At 41.5% G+C, this 18,242-nt stretch overlaps 1 protein-coding gene across 2 annotated transcripts in view; it reads right to left on the reverse strand.

Moving 5' to 3' along the window:
- Nucleotides 1-2,638: 2,638 nt before the first annotated feature.
- Nucleotides 2,639-18,242, reverse strand: part of PDS5A (PDS5 cohesin associated factor A) — a 92,961-nt gene continuing 77,357 nt past the window's right edge. The window contains exons 27-34 of one of the 2 annotated variants that reach the window (XM_068137585.1): nucleotides 17,938-18,070; nucleotides 17,200-17,319; nucleotides 15,979-16,041; nucleotides 13,137-13,282; nucleotides 11,819-11,924; nucleotides 6,514-6,866; nucleotides 5,069-5,219; nucleotides 2,639-3,497 (exon numbers count right to left, since the gene is read on the reverse strand). In XM_068137585.1, the coding sequence (XP_067993686.1) occupies nucleotides 3,462-3,497; nucleotides 5,069-5,219; nucleotides 6,514-6,866; nucleotides 11,819-11,924; nucleotides 13,137-13,282; nucleotides 15,979-16,041; nucleotides 17,200-17,319; nucleotides 17,938-18,070 (1,108 nt within the window). In that variant the 3' untranslated portion in view covers nucleotides 2,639-3,461. The remainder of the gene's footprint in view (nucleotides 3,498-5,068; nucleotides 5,220-6,513; nucleotides 6,867-11,818; nucleotides 11,925-13,136; nucleotides 13,283-15,978; nucleotides 16,042-17,199; nucleotides 17,320-17,937; nucleotides 18,071-18,242) is intronic. The other variant, XM_068137586.1, reaches the window with a different exon arrangement.

The following is an 18,242-nucleotide window of genomic DNA, read 5'->3' on the forward strand; positions in this document are numbered from 1 at the left end:
AGCAGAGTACAGAATTAACCAGGTTGGAAAAGACCTTGGAGATCACTGAGTCTAACCTATCCCCCAACACACCATCTAATCAACTAAACCACGGCACCAAGTGCCTCATCCAGGCTCTTTTTAAACACTTCCAATGATGGTGACTCCACCACCTCCCGGGGCAGCCCATTCCAATGGCCAGTCCCTCTTTCTGTGCCTAAACCTCCCCTGGCACAGCTTGAGACTGTCCCCTCTTGTTCTGTCAGAGGTTGCCTGGGAGAAGAGACCAACCCCCACCTGTCTACAACCTCCTTTCAGGTAGTTGTACACTGCAATAAGGTCTCCTCTGAGCCTCCTCTTCTCTAGGCTAAACCACCCCAGCTCCCTCAGCCAGGAGGATACATCCTCAACTACATCAGGTTGCCCAGAGACCTTTCAAGCCTCACCTTGAATACCTCTAGGGATGAAGCCTCAACCATCTCCCTAAGCAACCTGTTCCAGTGTTCCCCTACCCTCATGGTAAAAAAAACCCTCTTTGTTCCTAACATCCAACCGTACCTTTTAAACCACCTCTCTGCATTCCGACTTCTCCGCTCAATACAAGATCCATGGCCAGGCAGCAGCACAGGTAAGAGCAAGCAGTTTTCTGTGAACTAAAATTCAAATGAAACCAAAAGGAAAAAACAATTAAGGGGGGGGGGAGGGGGGAAAAAAAAAGGGGAGAGGGGGGAAAAGAAAAGGACTGCCAAGGTGACACCTAGAAGCGTTTATTTTATGCAACAAACTTAAATATGATCACGTGTACATAAAAGTGTACACTGTTATCTATGCTGAACAATGCCAGGAAACAGAATATTGATGCAACAATCATTCTAAAATAAACATTTTAAAAAATAAAAAATAAAATAAAATTTAAACCAAAACCAAACCAAAATGAATTAAAATTTATGAGCCTGGACAGGGAAGACAGAAATGCAGAACAGACTGACTTCCAATCAGCACGGTGCTTAAAACGGAGAGCGACCCGGAAACGTTTCCAACTTTCCTTACAAAGCTGCCAAAGTCCAACTTATTGTTTAAAAATGGATTAAAACTTTTTTTTTTTTTTTTGTCTTTTTTTTTTTCCTCTCTTTTTTTTTTTTTTCCCTCTCCTCTCTTTACATCAATAATAAAAATCTGGTGACAAATGTTATAAAAATCGAAAGGCTGGACTGACTTTTTTCACTCCTTCCGAATGTTAGGCTATTCCAACAGAACCGTTAGTTAAGGAGTAAAAACAACAAAACAAATCAAAACCAAAAGCCAACACTTAAAAGTGATAGATGGGTTTTGTGTTTTGGTTGGGGTTGTGGGTTTTTTTTTCTCTTTTCTTTTTTCTTTTTTTTTTTATATATAAAACAAACATCAATATGTACATTTATTGCAAATTATATTAAACTAAAATGGAGGGGGAAAGGAAGGGGGGAAAAAAAAGGAAGAAAAAGAGGAAAAAAGAAAAATGACAGAAAAAAGAAAAATAGAAAAAAGAAAGGAAAGAAAAAGAAAGAAAAAAGAAAAATGACAGAAAAAATAAAGAAAAATAGAAAAAAGAAAGAAAAGAGAGAAGAAAAAAGAAAAATGACAGAAAAAATAAAAATAGAAAAAAGAAAAAGAGAAAGAAAAAAGAAAAATGACAAAAAAGAAAAAAAATAAAGAAAAATAGAAAAAAGAAAGAGAAAAGAAAGAGAAAAGAAAACAAAGAAAAAATAACAAACAAAGAAAAAAAACAATAAAGAAAAAGGCAACACAAAAAAAAACAAGGAAGAAAAAGCAACCAAAAAACCAACAATAAAGAAAAAACAATTAAAAAAGGGGAAAAAATGAAGGGGAAAAAATGAAGAAAAACAACAAAGAAGAAAACAACAACCAAAAAAAAAGGAAAAAAAAAAGAGGAAAAACGAAAGGAAAAAAGAAAAAAAAACCACAAAGCGAAAAAAGATGAAATAAAGAAGAAAAAAACAAAGAACACAACAAAAAAGGAAAAAAATAAAGGGGAAAAAACAAAGAAAAAAAGGAAAAAAGTAAAAAAAAAAAGAAAAAAGAGAAAAAACAAAGAAAAAAGAAAGAAAGACGAAAAGACCAAAGGTAAAAAGAAACAATAAAGAAAAAAAAAACAAAGGAAGAAAAAGAAAAAAAAAAATAGAAAACACCAAAGTAAAAAAAAAAAGAGAAAACACCAAAGTAAAAAAAAAAAGGAGAAAAGAAAGAAGAAAAAAAAACAAAGTAAAAAAAAAGAGGAAAAAAATAAGAGAAAAAACAAAGAAAAAAGAAAGAAAGAAGAAAAGACTAAAGGAAAAGAGAAAAAAGAAGAAGGGAAAAAAAGCAAAGAAAAAATAAGGAAAAGAGTAATAAAAAAGAAAAAAAAAGAGAAAAAAAGAAAGGAAAATAGAAAAAACAAAGAGGAAAGAAAAATAAAAGAAGAAAAAAAAGAAAATTAAAAAAAAAAGAAGAAAAAAAAGAAGAAAAAAGAAAAAAAGAAAAAGGGAAAAAAGGAGGAAAAAAAAGAAGGAAAACCCAACACCCACCCACCCCTCCTCCCCTTCCCTCCCCCCCAAAAATAAACCCCCCCCAACGAAAGAGCTAACCAAACCCAAATGAAATGTCTACTTGCAAATCCATAATAATTTTTAAGTGATTTACTTTCCCACTCTGATAAAAATCAGAAAGCAACATTTATAAAATTGCCACCACATGACTTTTCATAGCAGGGAACTGGAATCTGTACATCTTTATCTTTGCAGAAAAGTAGGCAGGCAGAAAGAATTATACATAAAACAGTCTCCCGAAAGGAAAGCAAAATAAAAACCAACTTCTTTTTTTGGTGATTTTGTTGCTTTTTGTCTTTTTTTTTGTCTTTTTCTTTTTTTAACCTCTAGTCTCGTTTAAAATTCGTTCAGTAGACTTCTACTTTATCCTTGTTTTTTTTCCTCCTATGAAACATGGGAATTCACCTGGCTCTAGGATCGTGAATTTTTTCAGTGTCAGTGTAAGGACCTCCTCTGGCTTTTCTTTCAAACGCAACGAAAACCCAAACGGAACGAAAAATCAACAAACCGACAGCAAAAAAACAAACAACCAACCAAACCCAAAACAACTCAAAATGCAGCATGAAAAAAATTAATGGTGTAAATACACTTTTTTTTTAAACTCCAGAATGCAGGAACTGGAACCAAGTGTTAAGCAATTTGCTTAATTATTGACTTTTCATAAAAAAAGTCTCTGGGGAAAATAAGTACAGATGCTTTTAGCCTCTTTCTCAAGAGTTTCTGCTTTACATTTCCATTTTGAGAAGGATTAATTTCACGTGAAAGGGAAGCGTTACGGTTTTCCTTCTGGTTTCAGAGCTGAAAGCTGTGTGTTTTGAAGTAATTTCAGTTCCTGTACAGGAAATTTCTGAATCCTAGTTTTTGCAGAAGCTTGGAGCATGCCTTTAATTTTGGCCTTCATTTCCTCCCTTTTCGAGCAAGTTTTCTTTTTACCTTGTTTTGGGAAGGGGAAAAAAACAAAACAAAACAAAACAAAGGAAATAGAAGTTAATTGGAAGGACATGGAAATGACAATTGCTTCTCAATCAAAATCCTACCTCTACCAGTTACATTTTAGCTGTTAGACTCTATTTAGACTGATTCTTCCCAGGCCAGTTTGCACCTTCTCAACAATTACATGATTAAATAGAATAGAACTCAGTTTCCTTATTGTTCAGCACAATGCTCTAATAAACTTGGAAATACAGAAGTTCAATAATAATGAAGTAATTAAAAATAGGTATCACTATAATAGCAGCAATAGGGGCAACTGGCGGCAGTGGCAGCAATAGGGGCAACTAGCGGCAGCAGCAATAGGAGCAACTGGCAGCGGCAGTAGCAGCAGCAATAGGGGCAACTAGCGGCAGCAGCAATGGGGCAACTGGCAGCAGCAGCAGCAATAGGGGCAACCAGCGGCAGCAGCAATAGGGGCAACAGGCGGCAACTAGCGGCAGCAGCAATAGGGGCAACTGGTGGCAACTAGCAGCAGTAGCAGCAATAGGGGCAACTGGAGGCAACTAGCGGCAGCAGCAATAGGGGCAACTGGCGGCAACTAGCGGCAGCAGCAATAGGGGCAACTGGCGGCAACTAGCAGCAGTAGCAGCAATAGGGGCAACTGGCGGCAGCAGCAATAGGGGCAACTGGTGGCAACTAGCGGCAGCAATAGGGGCAACTGGCGGCAACTAGCGGCAGCAGCAATAGGGGCAACTGGCGGCAACTAGCGGCAGCAGTAGGGGCAACTGGCGGCAACTAGCGGCAGCAGCAATAGGGGCAACTGGCAGCAGCAGCAATAGGGGCAACTGGCGGAAACTAGCAGCAGCAATAGGGGCAACTGGCGGAAACTAGCGGCAGCAGCAATAGGGGCAACTGGCAGCAGCAGCAATAGGGGCAACTGGCGGCAACTAGCGGCAGCAGCAATAGGGGCAACTGGCGGCAACTAGCGGCAGCAGCAATAGGGGCAACTGGCAGCGGTGGCAGTAGCAATAGGGGCAACTGGCAGCAGCAGCAGCAATAGGGGCAACTGGCAGCAGCAATAGGGGCAAACTGGCAGCAGCAGCGGCAATAGGGGCACTAAAGTACTTGAAAATAAAGATTATAATAATATTACTAGTATTAATAGCAAGAGTAGTAATAAAATAATTAACACTATTATCATCATAATATTACTACTACTAATAGCAATACTACTACTACTAATTCCGTAACTGAGTGTTTTCAACTCAAGCAGAATTTTCAATATGCACTAGAAACAGGTCCTGTAAGGATGGTAACTTGCTGTATACAACTGCACTGAATTACCCAGTGCCTGCTTTTCTTAAGGACAAGCACTACTAGAAAAGTTTTCCAAGTATTTACAGTAAATTGTACAATGTTGACTTAAAAACCAAAGAAAAACTCAAACAAACCTATCAGACACAGCTATTTTATGGACATTTCTCTAGCAGACAGACAAATCTATTTGATTCCTTACTGTATAAGCTACAATAAATAGCACAGAATTGTCCTACGTAAGATGCCTGCTACACCTTAAGGAAGCCTCCCTCTGCTATCTCTGTATCCTCAGCATCTTCCTGGCTGCTCCCACAGGCCTTAAAAAGATCCATGGCATTTTGGGAGTATTCTGGACTCGAGTCTATCTCCAACAGTGAATCTCCATCACTTCCAAGCACCTGGCTTCTGAAAAATGTTAACAATGTTTTGGTTTGTTTTTTTTTCCAACACTGAAGTGTTACATATTTTAAAGCTGTCTGACAGAGGTGGCTTATTAAAGGCTGTGGATAGTGCACTTCGTTACGAAGGCTTCAAGAAATATGATGTATAAAACAAGCACCACAAGGCAGCACACAAATATTTAACTCTCTTTGAAAGACTGAGCAATTTACCAGTGTCTGAACCCTGCTGAGAGAGGCAAAGGTAATTCTTTCTGAGCAAGGTTCTCTGCAAGATATTCAACTCACAAAATCTCTAAAGAGAAACCATTCCACTGAGTCTTTCTTCCTTCCCATCCACCTGTGATTTCTTCCAGCACATTGTTTTGCTCTCCTTGTCTTACTGCTCTACAGCTTTGGACACTTTTGCCTTAAAATTATGATTGTATCAGAGGTAGCTGAACAAATTTCTCTGGGTGGTTGGTTGTGCATTTGTGGTTTGTTTACGCTGGAAGTCAAAATGAACAATTAATTCTCATCCAAGAACTGTTTTGCTGTTTACACAGTTCTGAATTCTGCTGCTGATTTACTGAATATATCCAGAGTAGAGTCATAGAATAGTTTGGGTTGGAAAAGACCTTAAAGGTCTATCAAGTCCAACCATTCTCTAAGTAAACCATGGTGCTAAACCATGGCTCTCAGCAGCTCTGCAAACACCTCCAGGGACTGCGATTCAACCACCTCCCTGGGGAGCCTGCTGCAGTGTTTGAGCACTTTTACAGTGAGGAATTTTCTTCTGATATCCAACCTAAACCTCCCCTGGCACAAGCTGAGGCCATTTCTTCTTGTCTTGTTACTAGGACAAGTTTATTATTGTTAATATTAAACAAGCACTGCCCCAAACTATCAGAAAACAATGACAGTGAGAATCCCAGTTTGATCTGTTCATTAAAGAGGGTCAGTTTGCAAGCTTTTGTTACCAGTAAAGCAGAGCACCTGAATTCCCATGGACTGTAATTACCCTCAGCCCTTAGTTCTTTCACAAGGGGAACCAGGATGCAACAGGCAAAAAAAAGTGCAATTTGGTGAGAACAGGTTAGGCTGTCCTGTTCTGACCAAATAAATTCATTCCTCTAATTCCAATTACCCTGGAAAAATAGGACATGGCACACTACACGTTTGACCATGGTGTGAATAAATCGTGGTGGTTATGCTGTGCCCTGTAACTATGCTAGATGCGTTACAAATGCAAATCCAGGGTCTCTCCTGAGAGAGGAAGGGCCCTCCCCACCCAGATTATCTTACTAGGTATTGATTTTTACCTTTGTAGATCGATTTGTCTCTGTGCTGCTGCTGGCTTTTTTGCTGTGTCTTGCTGTTTTGGTGCTTTGGCATTACCTGCCTCTAAACTCCCTGGACTTTCTTGACTGACTGCTGCCCTTTTTCTTCCCCTGACAGGTGGTTTGTTTGTCTCCTCATTTTTTGCAGTGGTACCCTGAGGTTCAGGCTTGGCTGGACGCCCTCTCCTGGTTTTTGCTGCGAGTGATGGTCCTGTTTCATCTACACTTTTTTCTTCTGTTTTCTGATGAATATTCTCTGTCCCAGATGCTGTTGCTGTTCTTTTCTTCCCACGTTCAGTGCTGTTTCCTTGTGTGGCCTGATCAGAATTTATCTCCTAGAAAATAATAGTAATACAATAATCATGAATATGAAGGAACAAACCAAACCAACCAACCCCAACAGATTCCCAAAGGCAAACTCAAAACTCAGCTCCCTCCAACTGAAATGGTGAGTTTACCAAGCACTACAGTGCTCTTGGAAAAACCCATCACAAGCTCTTGAACCATTTTACCAAATGGCATTTTGGGCATTAACCTTGCAGAAAGTTTTCCTGTACTGTGTTTAATGTTAGTATTTGCACCCAGTGTAGCTTTTAGTTGCTTGAAAGTGAGATTACAGTAAGTTCTCTGCTCCTCCCATGATGGTTCTTCTGGACCATCTCCTCTTTGCCAACTGACAGGAGAGCGCTGGGGAGCAAGAGGAAATGCTATGGACTTCAATATGTGCACATTTTGAGACCAACCTTCATCAGAGTCCTAAATGCCAGCAGAAGGGGAAAATAAACCCCCCAAGGCTTGCAGGGAATTAGGGGGGGTAAGCTCTAGTTACCAATGAAACTTGCTTTCTGTTAATTCTTTGTTATATCTGAACAGGTATGGCCTACATGCATGTCCTTCTCAATACTGAACATAGTAATCAAGGGGAATAAATTGAATGTTTCCTTTTCATGATGAAATTTCATTTCTTACTCTGTGAAACAGCAAGAGTGGTGGCAATGTAGGTCTCCACACAGAAAAGCACTCATACAGAAACAAAGAGGAAGCAACTGGATCCTAGACCTTCATTTCAACACTGGCTTCTGAAACTATTAGGAGGGAAAGGCAGAGAAAAGGATCCTGAAGAAGTATGGCTGGGATGACTTGGCAATTTCCAGCAAACCAATTAAGGCTTCTCACTGAAGTGCTGTGTCTGAACCAAGGACTTCTGTTGTTAAATATTCTGCTATTAGTTCTTAAATGTTTAAATAAGTCAGGCAGTCTCTGTAATCTTTATTACTGTTCTAACAGCTTCACAGCAGACTTTTATTTTTTTCCCCACCTTCTTTGCCTCAAATTTTCATAGCAGGACAGATTGTCTTCCAGACAGCTGGCCTCCTGAGCTGGCAGATGGAGGCAGGGAGCAGTACAGTTCCCCTGTGATCCAGGAGGAAGTAGTTAGAGATCTCCTTAGACACTTGGATCCCCACAAGTCCATGGGACCAGATGGGATCCATCCTAGGGTGCTGAGAGCTGGCAGATGAGCTGCCAAGCCTCTCTCCATCATTTTCCAGCAGTCCTGGCTCACTGGTGAGGTCCCAGAGGACTGGAAGCTGACCAACGTGATGCCCATCCACAAGAAGGGCCGGTTGGATGAGCCAGGGAATTACAGGCCTGTCAGCCTGACCTCAGTGCCAGGCAAGATCATGGAACAGGTCATCCTGAGTGCAATCACACAGCACTTAGAGGATGGCCAAGGGATCAGGCCCAGCCAGCATGGATTCAGGAAGGGCAGGTCCTGCCTGACCAACCTGATCTCTGCATGGTGACTGCATGGTGGATGTGGGGAGGCCTGTAGATGTAGTCTACCTGGACCTCAGCAAGGCCTTTGACACCATCCCCCACAGCAAACTCCTGGCAAAGCTGTCAGTTCATGGCTTGGACAGCAGCACTCTGTGCTAGGTTAGGAACTGGCTAGAGGGCAGAGCCCAGAGAGTGGTGGTGAATGGTGCCACGTCCAGCTGGCAGCCAGTCACTAGTGGTGTGCCCCAAGGATCAGTGCTGGGCCCCATCCTCTTTAATATCTTTATCGATGACCTGTATGAGGGCATCGAGTCCATCATCAGTAAATTTGCCGATGACACCACGCTGGGGGCAGGAGTTGATCTGTTAAGAGGGTAGGAGAGCTCTGCAGAGGGACCTTGACAGGCTGAACAGATGGGCAGAGTCCAATGAGATTTAACACATCTAAGTGCTGGGTTCTACACACTGGCCACAACAACCCCATGCAGTGCTAGAGGCTGGGGTCAGAGTGGCTGGAGAGCGGCCAGGCAGAGAGGGACCTGGGGGTACTGATTGATAGGAGGCTGAACATGAGCCAGCAGTGTGCCCAAGTGGCCAAGAAGGCCAATGGCATCCTGGCCTGGATCAGGAACTGGGTGGCCAGCAGGAGCAGGGAGGTCATTGTGCCCCTGTACTGGTTAGGCCACACCTTCAGTCCTGTGTCCAGTTCTGGGCCCCTCAGTTTAGGAAGGATGCTGAGTTGCTGAAATGTGTCCAGAGAAGGGCAACAAAGCTGGGGAGGGGTTTGGAGCACAGCCCTGTGAGGAGAGGCTGAGGGAGCTGGGGTTGCTTAGCCTGGAGAAGAGGAGGCTCAAGGAAGACCTTATTGCTCTCTACAGCTACCTGAAGGGAGGTTGTGGACAGGTGGGGGTTGGTCTCTTCTCCCAGAAAACCAGCACCAGAACAAGAGGACACAGTCTCAAGCTGCACCAGGGGAGGTTTAGGCTGGATGTTAGGAAGAAGTTCTTCACAGAACGAGTTGTTGGCCCTTGGAATGTGCTGCCCAGGGAAGTGGTGGAGTCACCATCACTGGAGGTGTTTAGGAAGAGACTGGATGGGGTGCTTGGTGCCATGATTTAGTTGATTAGTGTTGGATGATAGGTTGGACTCGATCTTAAAGGTCTCTTCCAACCTAGTTAGTTCTATTCTATTCTATTTCCAACTGCTGTTCATAAGAACTTTACTAAAGCCAGGTTTGAAGAGCCTAGAAAGCATTTCTGCAGGTTTATTTCATAAATGCTTTGCCCAATTTCTCAAGCTTTTCAGAAGAACCTATTTTGGGGGAAAAGAGCGGGGGGGGGGGGAAAGAACCACATGTTGCATGTTCCTCATTAGCTCACTTTTGGGAGAATCATGTGGATGTCATTTAAAAAAAAAAGAAGAAAAAATTACCTCCTCTCTGTGATGCTACAAATCCAGAACACCTGCTTGTTACTCTCATTTCATCTAATCAAAAAGAGACTGAGCAGGTAAGTAACTTCTCCAAATGTGTGCAGCATGAACGACCCATGCCTCCCTACATTATCACAGTAACCTGTTTTGATTTTAGAGTCACAGAATTAGCTAGACTGGAAGTGAGCTGTGGACATCATCTGGTCAAACTTTCTGTTGAAAGCCAAGCTGTGAGCCCTGACATTCCACCACTTTTCTGGACAACCTATTCTAGTGTTCAATTGGAATGGGCTGCCTGGGGAGGTGGTGGAGTTGCCATCGCTGGAGGTGTTCAGGAACAGACCTGACAGGGTGCTTGGTTGCATGGTTTAGTTGGTTGGGTGGTGTTGGATGATAGGTTGGACGCAATGATCTTGAAGCTCTCTTCCAACCTGGTCTGGTCTATTCTATTCTATATCTTCCTCACAAAGTACATTTCCTTGTTTTGCTTTTCCTTTTTTCCTTCTTGCATCCAGATGGAATATCCCCTGAAGCAACCTCTGCCTGTAGCCCTTTGTCCTGTCACCATACAGCCTTGAGAAGAGAGTACTTCAATCTTCCCTCCATAAATACCTTTTAGGTATTGAAAAATATTAGATCCACCCACCCCCCCTCCCCGAGGTGAACAAACTCAACCTTCCTTCATATGACAACTCCAAGCCTTTAATCATCTTAGTATGCAAAACTCTCCAGTCTTTCAACATCTGTGTTGAACTGAGGAGAGCCTAGGTGTGGCCTAAGGAATGTCAAATAGGCTGGAATAATCACATCCCTCAATCTGCTGATGCAGCCCAGGACACAGCTTGCCCTCACTGCTACCAAGTACTGTGTCCAGTTCTGGGCTCCTCAGTTTAGGAAGGATGTTGACTTGCTGGAGCATGTCCAGAGAAGGGCAACAAAGTTGGTGAGGGGCTTGGAACACAAGCTCTATGAGGAGAGGCTGAGGGAGCTGGGGCTGCTTAGCCTGGAGAAGAGGAGACTCAGGGGTGACCTTATTGCTGTCTACAACTACCTGAAGGGGGGTTGTAGACAGGCAGAGGTTGGTCTCTTCTCCCAGGCAGCCAGCACCAGAACAAGAGGACACAGTCTCAGGCTGTGCCAGGGGAGGTTTAGGCTGGAGGTTAGGAGGAAGTTTTACACAGAGAGTGACTGCCCATTGGAGTGGGCTGTCCGAGGAGGTGGTGGAGTCACCGTCACTGGAGGTGTTCAGGAGGAGACTTGATAGGGTGCTTGGTTGCATGGGTTAGTTGATTAGGTGGTGTTGGATGATAGGTTGGACATGATGATCTTGAAGGTCTCTTCCAGTCTGGTCTGGTCTGGTCTGGTCTATTCTATTCTATTCTATTCTATTCTATTCTATTCTAGGCATGCTGTTGACCCATGCTCCTTTTCACTGTCTGCTGCCACGGTCCCCTAGGATCTTCTTAAACAGCTTACAACCCATCCAGGGAGATCCCAGTGTGCTGTATCACTACTTGAGTTTAATCCATCCCAGCTGCAGAGCTTCCCATTTACCTTTATTAAACTTCATGTTTTGTAAGTTAAATCTGCTTTAGGCAAGATCACCTCCCTCTAATGGAAGGAGGGCAAGCAATAAAAATCCTCAAAGATGGTATAATATTTTAGTTGTGACACAATTCAAAAGTTAGATGTTTATTTCATGCCCAAAGACCACTTGAAATTTTCCTGCCAGTATCTTCAGTTGCAGCTCTAGGTGCCAACCTTCACTCTGAGACCCAGCCTTGATGGAAAACACAGGGAAAAAGGTGGGAATCTTGGAATTTTAAGACAAAGGAGGAAATGTCTCCCAATCTGCCTATGCTATTTTTGAGGATATGAGTTCTATTAATCACTCTGCATAAAAATAAAGAGGATTTTTAAAAATAAGAGGTCTTCTACTGGGCTAGGAAAGGAGATGTAACTACATGAAATGGAATCAGACATCACCACTTCCTCAGAGACCACCTGCAGTAATGTGCATTGACTAAACCCCCAATGCCTGGCTCATTACAGAGATCCAATCCATCCCCAGACATACCTTGTTTTTCACAGGTTCTGTCTTTGCTGGTGTGACTGAAATAATCCTCACAGGATTTTCATCATTTTCACTGACCCCAGTTTCTGATATATCCGCACTTTGTTCCCTGGTGGCATAATTGAAGACAAAATGAACCCAAAATATACAGACCAAAAGAAGGAAAAATGTTTGCAGTTACTTCAAAAAAGCCCCCCCCCCCCAAAAAAAATTAAAATGACTGCAGACAGGCTACATTAGTTTAAAAAGAGCTGAATTTGCCTGAGTTCACCACTTACATTTTCTTTCCCAGAACTGAAAGAGATTGGCTGGTCACTGAGCCAAAGCCCTTATCACAGACACAATGCCATACTAATTATTATTGCAAACTTCAGATCAATGCTCTACACCAGGCCATTTTTCTTTTTCCAGATAGAAAAAGTTGATACTGGCAAATGTAGTGTGGGGGGGAAAAAAAAAGGCTCTAACTTCAGGTTCATTTACACAAACAGAAAGCAGCTTTAGAAAACAAAACATTTAACAGAGTAATCAAGACTGATACAGCATACATCATGCACACTTACAGAACAAATTCTGCAAGTGAGGCCCTTTGGCCTTATGAAATGTACCACCCACAGCTGGCTTTTTCTGCCTTCTTTAACTCTGCTCATCAATTCCAGGACATATAAATCTTAAAACTCCAGAGTGTCAGCTGTTCCTCCAGATTTATGGCAAATTAAAAAGATCACCCTGTAGATCAACTTAAAAATAACCCTTACTAGAAGAAAGAGTGCATCTTGCAATCACATCTTGCATCTTTCCACAGAGATCCTGGTCCTCTTCAGCAAGATCCTTTTAAAATGTTCTTCATTTTCAAGATGCCAGAATCTTTAATCCACACCAAGAATGTTGGTTTTTTTCCCTCTTGTTAGCAACCAGGATTAATGCTCATTTAAACATCCAAAATGTGTGAGTTGCAAAATCTTTTTAGGTATTGAATATTTAGGGAACTTTTAAGTGTTCATTCTGGCTGGTGTCTTCTATGTTCTGAATATTAATCAGCAAAATTTCAGACAGTGCAGTGCCTCTCCTGCTGGTTTGTTTGTAATCACAGGCAGGCCACTCTTAAACTGACTTTTGTACACTAGCAAAACTCCAAAACAGAAAGCAAAGATGGAAGCTTTGCCTATACAGAATTATTACATTGTTTTAAACTGGACAAGATAAAGACATTCTTCAAAGACACAGACACACAGCACCCATCATCATCTCCTGTCCCAAAACATGCAAGCACACTGGAAGAACATGAAGAACTGATGAATGAAATGTCAAACTCCTGTACCTTGATCTGTTTCCTGCAGAAGAGCTCAGCTCAGAGTTCACACTGATGTTGCTTCCAGTCTCTGATCCTGTAGTTCTAATATACGGTCTCCTTCCAGTTGCAGACAGTGGTTTGTTTACTGTACCTAGTACACCAGTTGGTTTGGGCTACAAGAAAACGTTTGAATCTTAATCAAAAATGGGAACTTCAGATACACATTCATTTCCTTGAGGGTTTGAAAGAACTTGCTCTGGATTAACAGCCTCAATCATGATGCCATCAGTTTAGAGCTACAGATCTCATCATTACTTAAAACCACAAGCTCACCTACTTTTATTTATCCTAATTTACCTGCACTTCATCAATTGCTTTGCTCTCTCTCATGCTTTGAAGGAATAGAAGCTGGAGAAGTCTCAGTGAAAGCCAGAATATTAGGTGATTAACTAGAGGACTTGAAAGGATGTAGCTGGATGTGTTTAAAGGTCGTTTAGATATGGTGCTTGGGGATATGGTTTAGAGGTGAACTTTGTAGAGCAGGCTTATCAGTTGGACTTAATGCTCCTGAGGGTCTTTTCCAACATGAATGTTTCTGTGATCCCGTGATCCAACACAGTTAAGAGCCTCAGGGTAAGGATAAAGGAAAAAAAGCAAGTGGTGGGAGTCTACTACTGACCACCCAGCCATACTTACTCTTACAAAGAATTAAGCGAGATCTCTAGACCAACTGTCCTTGACCTTATGGGTGATTTTAACTTCCCAGGCTAGCAACAGGACATGAGGAAATGGTATGAAGCTGCATCAGGCCAAGTTCAGATTGGACATCAGGAAAAGGTTCTTCATCTGAAAGGGTTGTCACTCACTGGAATGGGCTCCCCAGGGAAGTGGCTGTGACAAAAGTCCTAAGAGTATCTGGATGACACTCTTTGAAGTATGGTTTAATTTTAGGTAGTCCTGTGAGGAGCAGCAAGGGGGACTTCATGACTCTTATGAGTCCCTTCCAACTTGAGACATTCTACGATGATTCTAATATCTCATATTTGCAAAGCAAAGCACCTCAGGGGAAGGCTTTCCAAAACATTATGCTGACACAGGCTCATCACAAGAGTAGGTAATGTGCACACTTGTACAGTACAGAAAGCAGGTACAGAAGTATTCAAAAGTATTCAACACTGGGGTTCTCTGATGCAGTGCTGGTGTTTTAGATCTTGCTGGTGTCTGTTGACCAGGCTGGGTAGGCAGCAGGAAGTTTATTATTTTGTCTCTGGAGAAGCAGCCTAACTGGTAAAATTACATGGAGAATGTGGCATACATTCCCTGAGAGACAAAGTTCATTTATTAAGACATTCCCATAAGAAAATAATAATAATAATAATCATTCCTGTGGTGTGTAAATTTTGAGGAAGCAGGCAAGAGAAAGATGCCACAGACACTGGAAAACATTAGGTTAGCCAAAAAAGCAACAACCTCTAAGGAATGGCCTGTTAACTGAGCACATTTCCAGTAGCTGCAGTATCCTAGTGCTAACACTGCACACCATTTACTTGAACATATTTTTCTTGCAGGGTTTTATTTGCTCAGTTTACTGAGCATTTTATAAAAAAGTAGAAGGCATCTGGCACAGCTAATAGGAGACAGAAAAATGTTTAAGAGAGATAAGAAAGTGTTTCTGCACAGCACTGGTTCCTCTGGCAAAAGAGACAAAGAGGAACTGAGGCGGTGGAGGATCCTTAAACATCTGTGTTTTCCAGAATGGAAGCAGATAGGAGAAGCAGCACATGTTACAGCAGAGGAAAATTGTTTTCCCAGAGCACTGAAAGTCACCTAAAATAATACTATGGGACATCCCTCCTCCCAGCCCCAAATCTCTGTTTTAATAGAATGCAGGACAGAAGCCTGTTTTCTGCCAGTAGGATTCTTCTAGTGAAGAGACAGCTTTAGTCTGCACTGCTGACTGCCTTACAAAAGGGAAATGCACTAAGTTTACACAGCCAACAAAACTTGCTTCAAATGCTTCATGCATTGCATTTCAGTGTTGTCAAAGGTGAAACAATTACAGCAGCAGACAGATACTTTCTTCTGAGGCTATTTAAAGCACCAGTCTGATATTGGTTGCCGCTAACGAAGGTTGTCATCTGTCTGCCTCCACTCTTCCTAACACAACTCAGCTCACTGAGTAGCATCCAGGCTTGTGTCACAGGGTGAACAGGAAGCAAGGAGAGGCAGGATTCTGCTAGCTGAGCAAACCTCAGCCAAATGAAGTGGTCTGACAGAGGAAACTTTTTGTTCAAATGAAAAGTCACTGAGAGAAGCAGCAATTTCAAATGATAGGGCTATTTACAGAGTGATCATTTGTCTCTACTCCTTCAATGAACAATTATCACAAAGTCCTGCTCTAACTGAAGGCTTTAGAATCTAATGCAGTAACAGTTCATGGAACACAGAACATGAAAATGAATACATTCACATTACATTTATATTAAACCCACGATTTATACTCTTCTTCTCAAGAGTTTTATATTTTACAGGTCACTGTTCTTTCACTAAGCTCCAGAAAGAAAAGCCATTTTTTTTTCTGAGCTAAAGAGCATTCCAATATAATTTAACCAGAACCTAGGAAAGGTAGAGTTTTAGAATCCCCAAAAAGGACAGCTTATGATGAAAAGTATAACAACATTTTCTTTTGTTTCTTTTATGACCCCTTTTTCTTCTGTTGTGTGCCTCCCTTGAAACACTTGGTATTACAGGAGTCCCAAATAACTGCATACAAGCTCTTAAATATTTTTTTTAAGCTACAGCAGTTCAGGATATGTTAAAAAAAACAAACCAATAATAACATTTGAAGAGTAACAACTTGTCAAAATACCTTTCCTGTCAAAAGAACAACCCTTGTCTCTTCTGAAATGTAATTCCTGTCATTGCAGAAATCCTGCATAAAAGAACAAAACAGAAATCAGGTTGTGTTTCATCTCTTAATCTTGCAGTTACATTTCTTTATATCCAAGACTGCCTTCTCATGTTAGACACTGCTAGGAAGTGCTACAGATACTTCACACCACGCAGCCTGCTGGCAAATGAATCCATCTAATAAAGAGAAGACAGACTAGCATGCTGGAGGAGAATTTGTAGAGAGCATCACTGAAGGCGTTCATACTGAGTCATACCTGAAGTTGGGCTTAACATTTTTTCTTCTTGAATGACATGAATCATTTCAAATGACACAAAACTGCCCTGCCTATTTCTTCACTTGCATCTTTTTTTCCCATGGGAAGTCCAAAGTTCATGAGAAGCAGTGCTGTTTTCTCTAATAGTTTGAAAGCTGTTCCATCTGTCACCCTGAGTATGGTTTACACAGACCAAAACTCTGACTCTGGATGCAGGTAGCTCTCACAGGCACCAAGTCCCTGTTACCGACTGTGCCACATGCCATTTCACAATTAAATAAGCAAACTATGTTTTGCTTAAACAGGCTCTGGACAGGCTGTTAATTGACAGTTTATGACACTCAAAATTGTATTCTTTAGCACAACCAGAACATCAGGTCTAGTCCAGAGAATTACTTTGATTCCACTTCTGAGGAGTACGCCTCTTAAAGAGCAGCAGTGCTATTGCTGACAGCAGAGCTGTGCTCATGGAGACTATTTCTGAGCAAGAAGAGCAACAACTTGCACAGCAAGCAAAATAGCCAAATGGCTACTGACAGATACAAACACACAATGGTTATCATAAAAACACTCCCTTTTTTCCCTCTGCTTTGCATTCTAATGCAGATACACAGTCAGAATATACATGCATCCTATCTATTCAGATACACTCACAACACACTAATGAAATGATTCAGTAGTATGTGCTAACATCTCAAGGTTTATTCTAATTAGCTCTCCCCCGGTTACAAACATTTCTGGCACACATTCATAACACAGATAACACAGCATGCAGCTCAGGTTAAAACATAATTATTTGCTGAGGATAAAATACATGCTTTTTCCCACCCATATTCTTATGTTCTGGAGGTAAACCAGTTCTCAATCACAAAAGTCAAAAGGATGTCTCCTTATTGCTTTGGAAAGGAAATGAACATATTTACCTTTTCAGGTTGTGTAAAAAACTTGGTTGGCAATACAGGGTCCTTGGGTGAATCTGCATTGCACAAAGCACTTTTGCTGTTGATGACACACAGTGCTACATCACATACTGTGTAAAGTTTCTGAATGAAAGAAGAAAAGTGTGGGTTTACAGTGTACAGAGAATGCAGTCTTCCTCAAAGTTTAATCTGCGTGTTAAAATCACCACCACCAAGGATATGTTTTGTAGTTACATCATTAACCATGCTGTTGGCTCTTTGAAGACACACAGAAGTCTTTACTTATCATATGATGCTATTTAATGAAAAAACCCTAGCAATACTTTACATGTCTGTGCTGCACAATAGAAGCTCTTGCTCAATCAAACCACCATAAATCACTCTGCTTGAAAGCAAGAGGTTTCACAGCAGCCATGTAACATGATATTTCCTCCCCCCACAGTAGATTGTATTTATGCTGGGAAACCAGGTAGTGAGAATTAAAATAAGGCAGGCAGGCAGGAACAGGAATATTTAATAAATTCTCTTTATTAACTTCATTAGGCATTGTATGCTGTGTAAGGTCAGCAAAGTTCTGAAAGAATGAGATTGGCAGCACGCAGACAATGTTCACAATTAACACTCCCTCTGAAAGACCATAAAAATGTCTGACCCTTTCAGATTTCCTGCAAATCCTGTTCATCAGCTGCTTGTGAAACCCTCAGCCCATCACTTAACACTTAGCTGAATTGCATTTCTTACTTCATTGGCCTTTGGCTCATCAGGAGACTGTGCATCTCGGGTGAGCTTGATGTTTTCTGCCATCTTTTTCATGAAGGCATGGCTATTGTTCTCATTCTTTGTCATTAAAACTTCAAGCATGAACCACAGGCACCTAAAAAGCCATAAACCCACAAGCAATTACGTGCCAGCTTTTATACTGCAGCTCCCACACACAGCAATGTCTTAACAATTTTTATCAGCTCTACTAGCTTTTTCTTAAGAAACCACAATCCATTTGAGGATACCATAAACAAGTAACAGCATCCAAAGGTGTAAACAGCATC

This window comes from Melanerpes formicivorus, unplaced genomic scaffold (genome assembly GCF_026170545.1).
Source record: "Melanerpes formicivorus ecotype bairdi unplaced genomic scaffold, bMelFor1.0.p_v2 SCAF_4, whole genome shotgun sequence".
Taxonomy (NCBI): domain Eukaryota; kingdom Metazoa; phylum Chordata; class Aves; order Piciformes; family Picidae; genus Melanerpes; species Melanerpes formicivorus.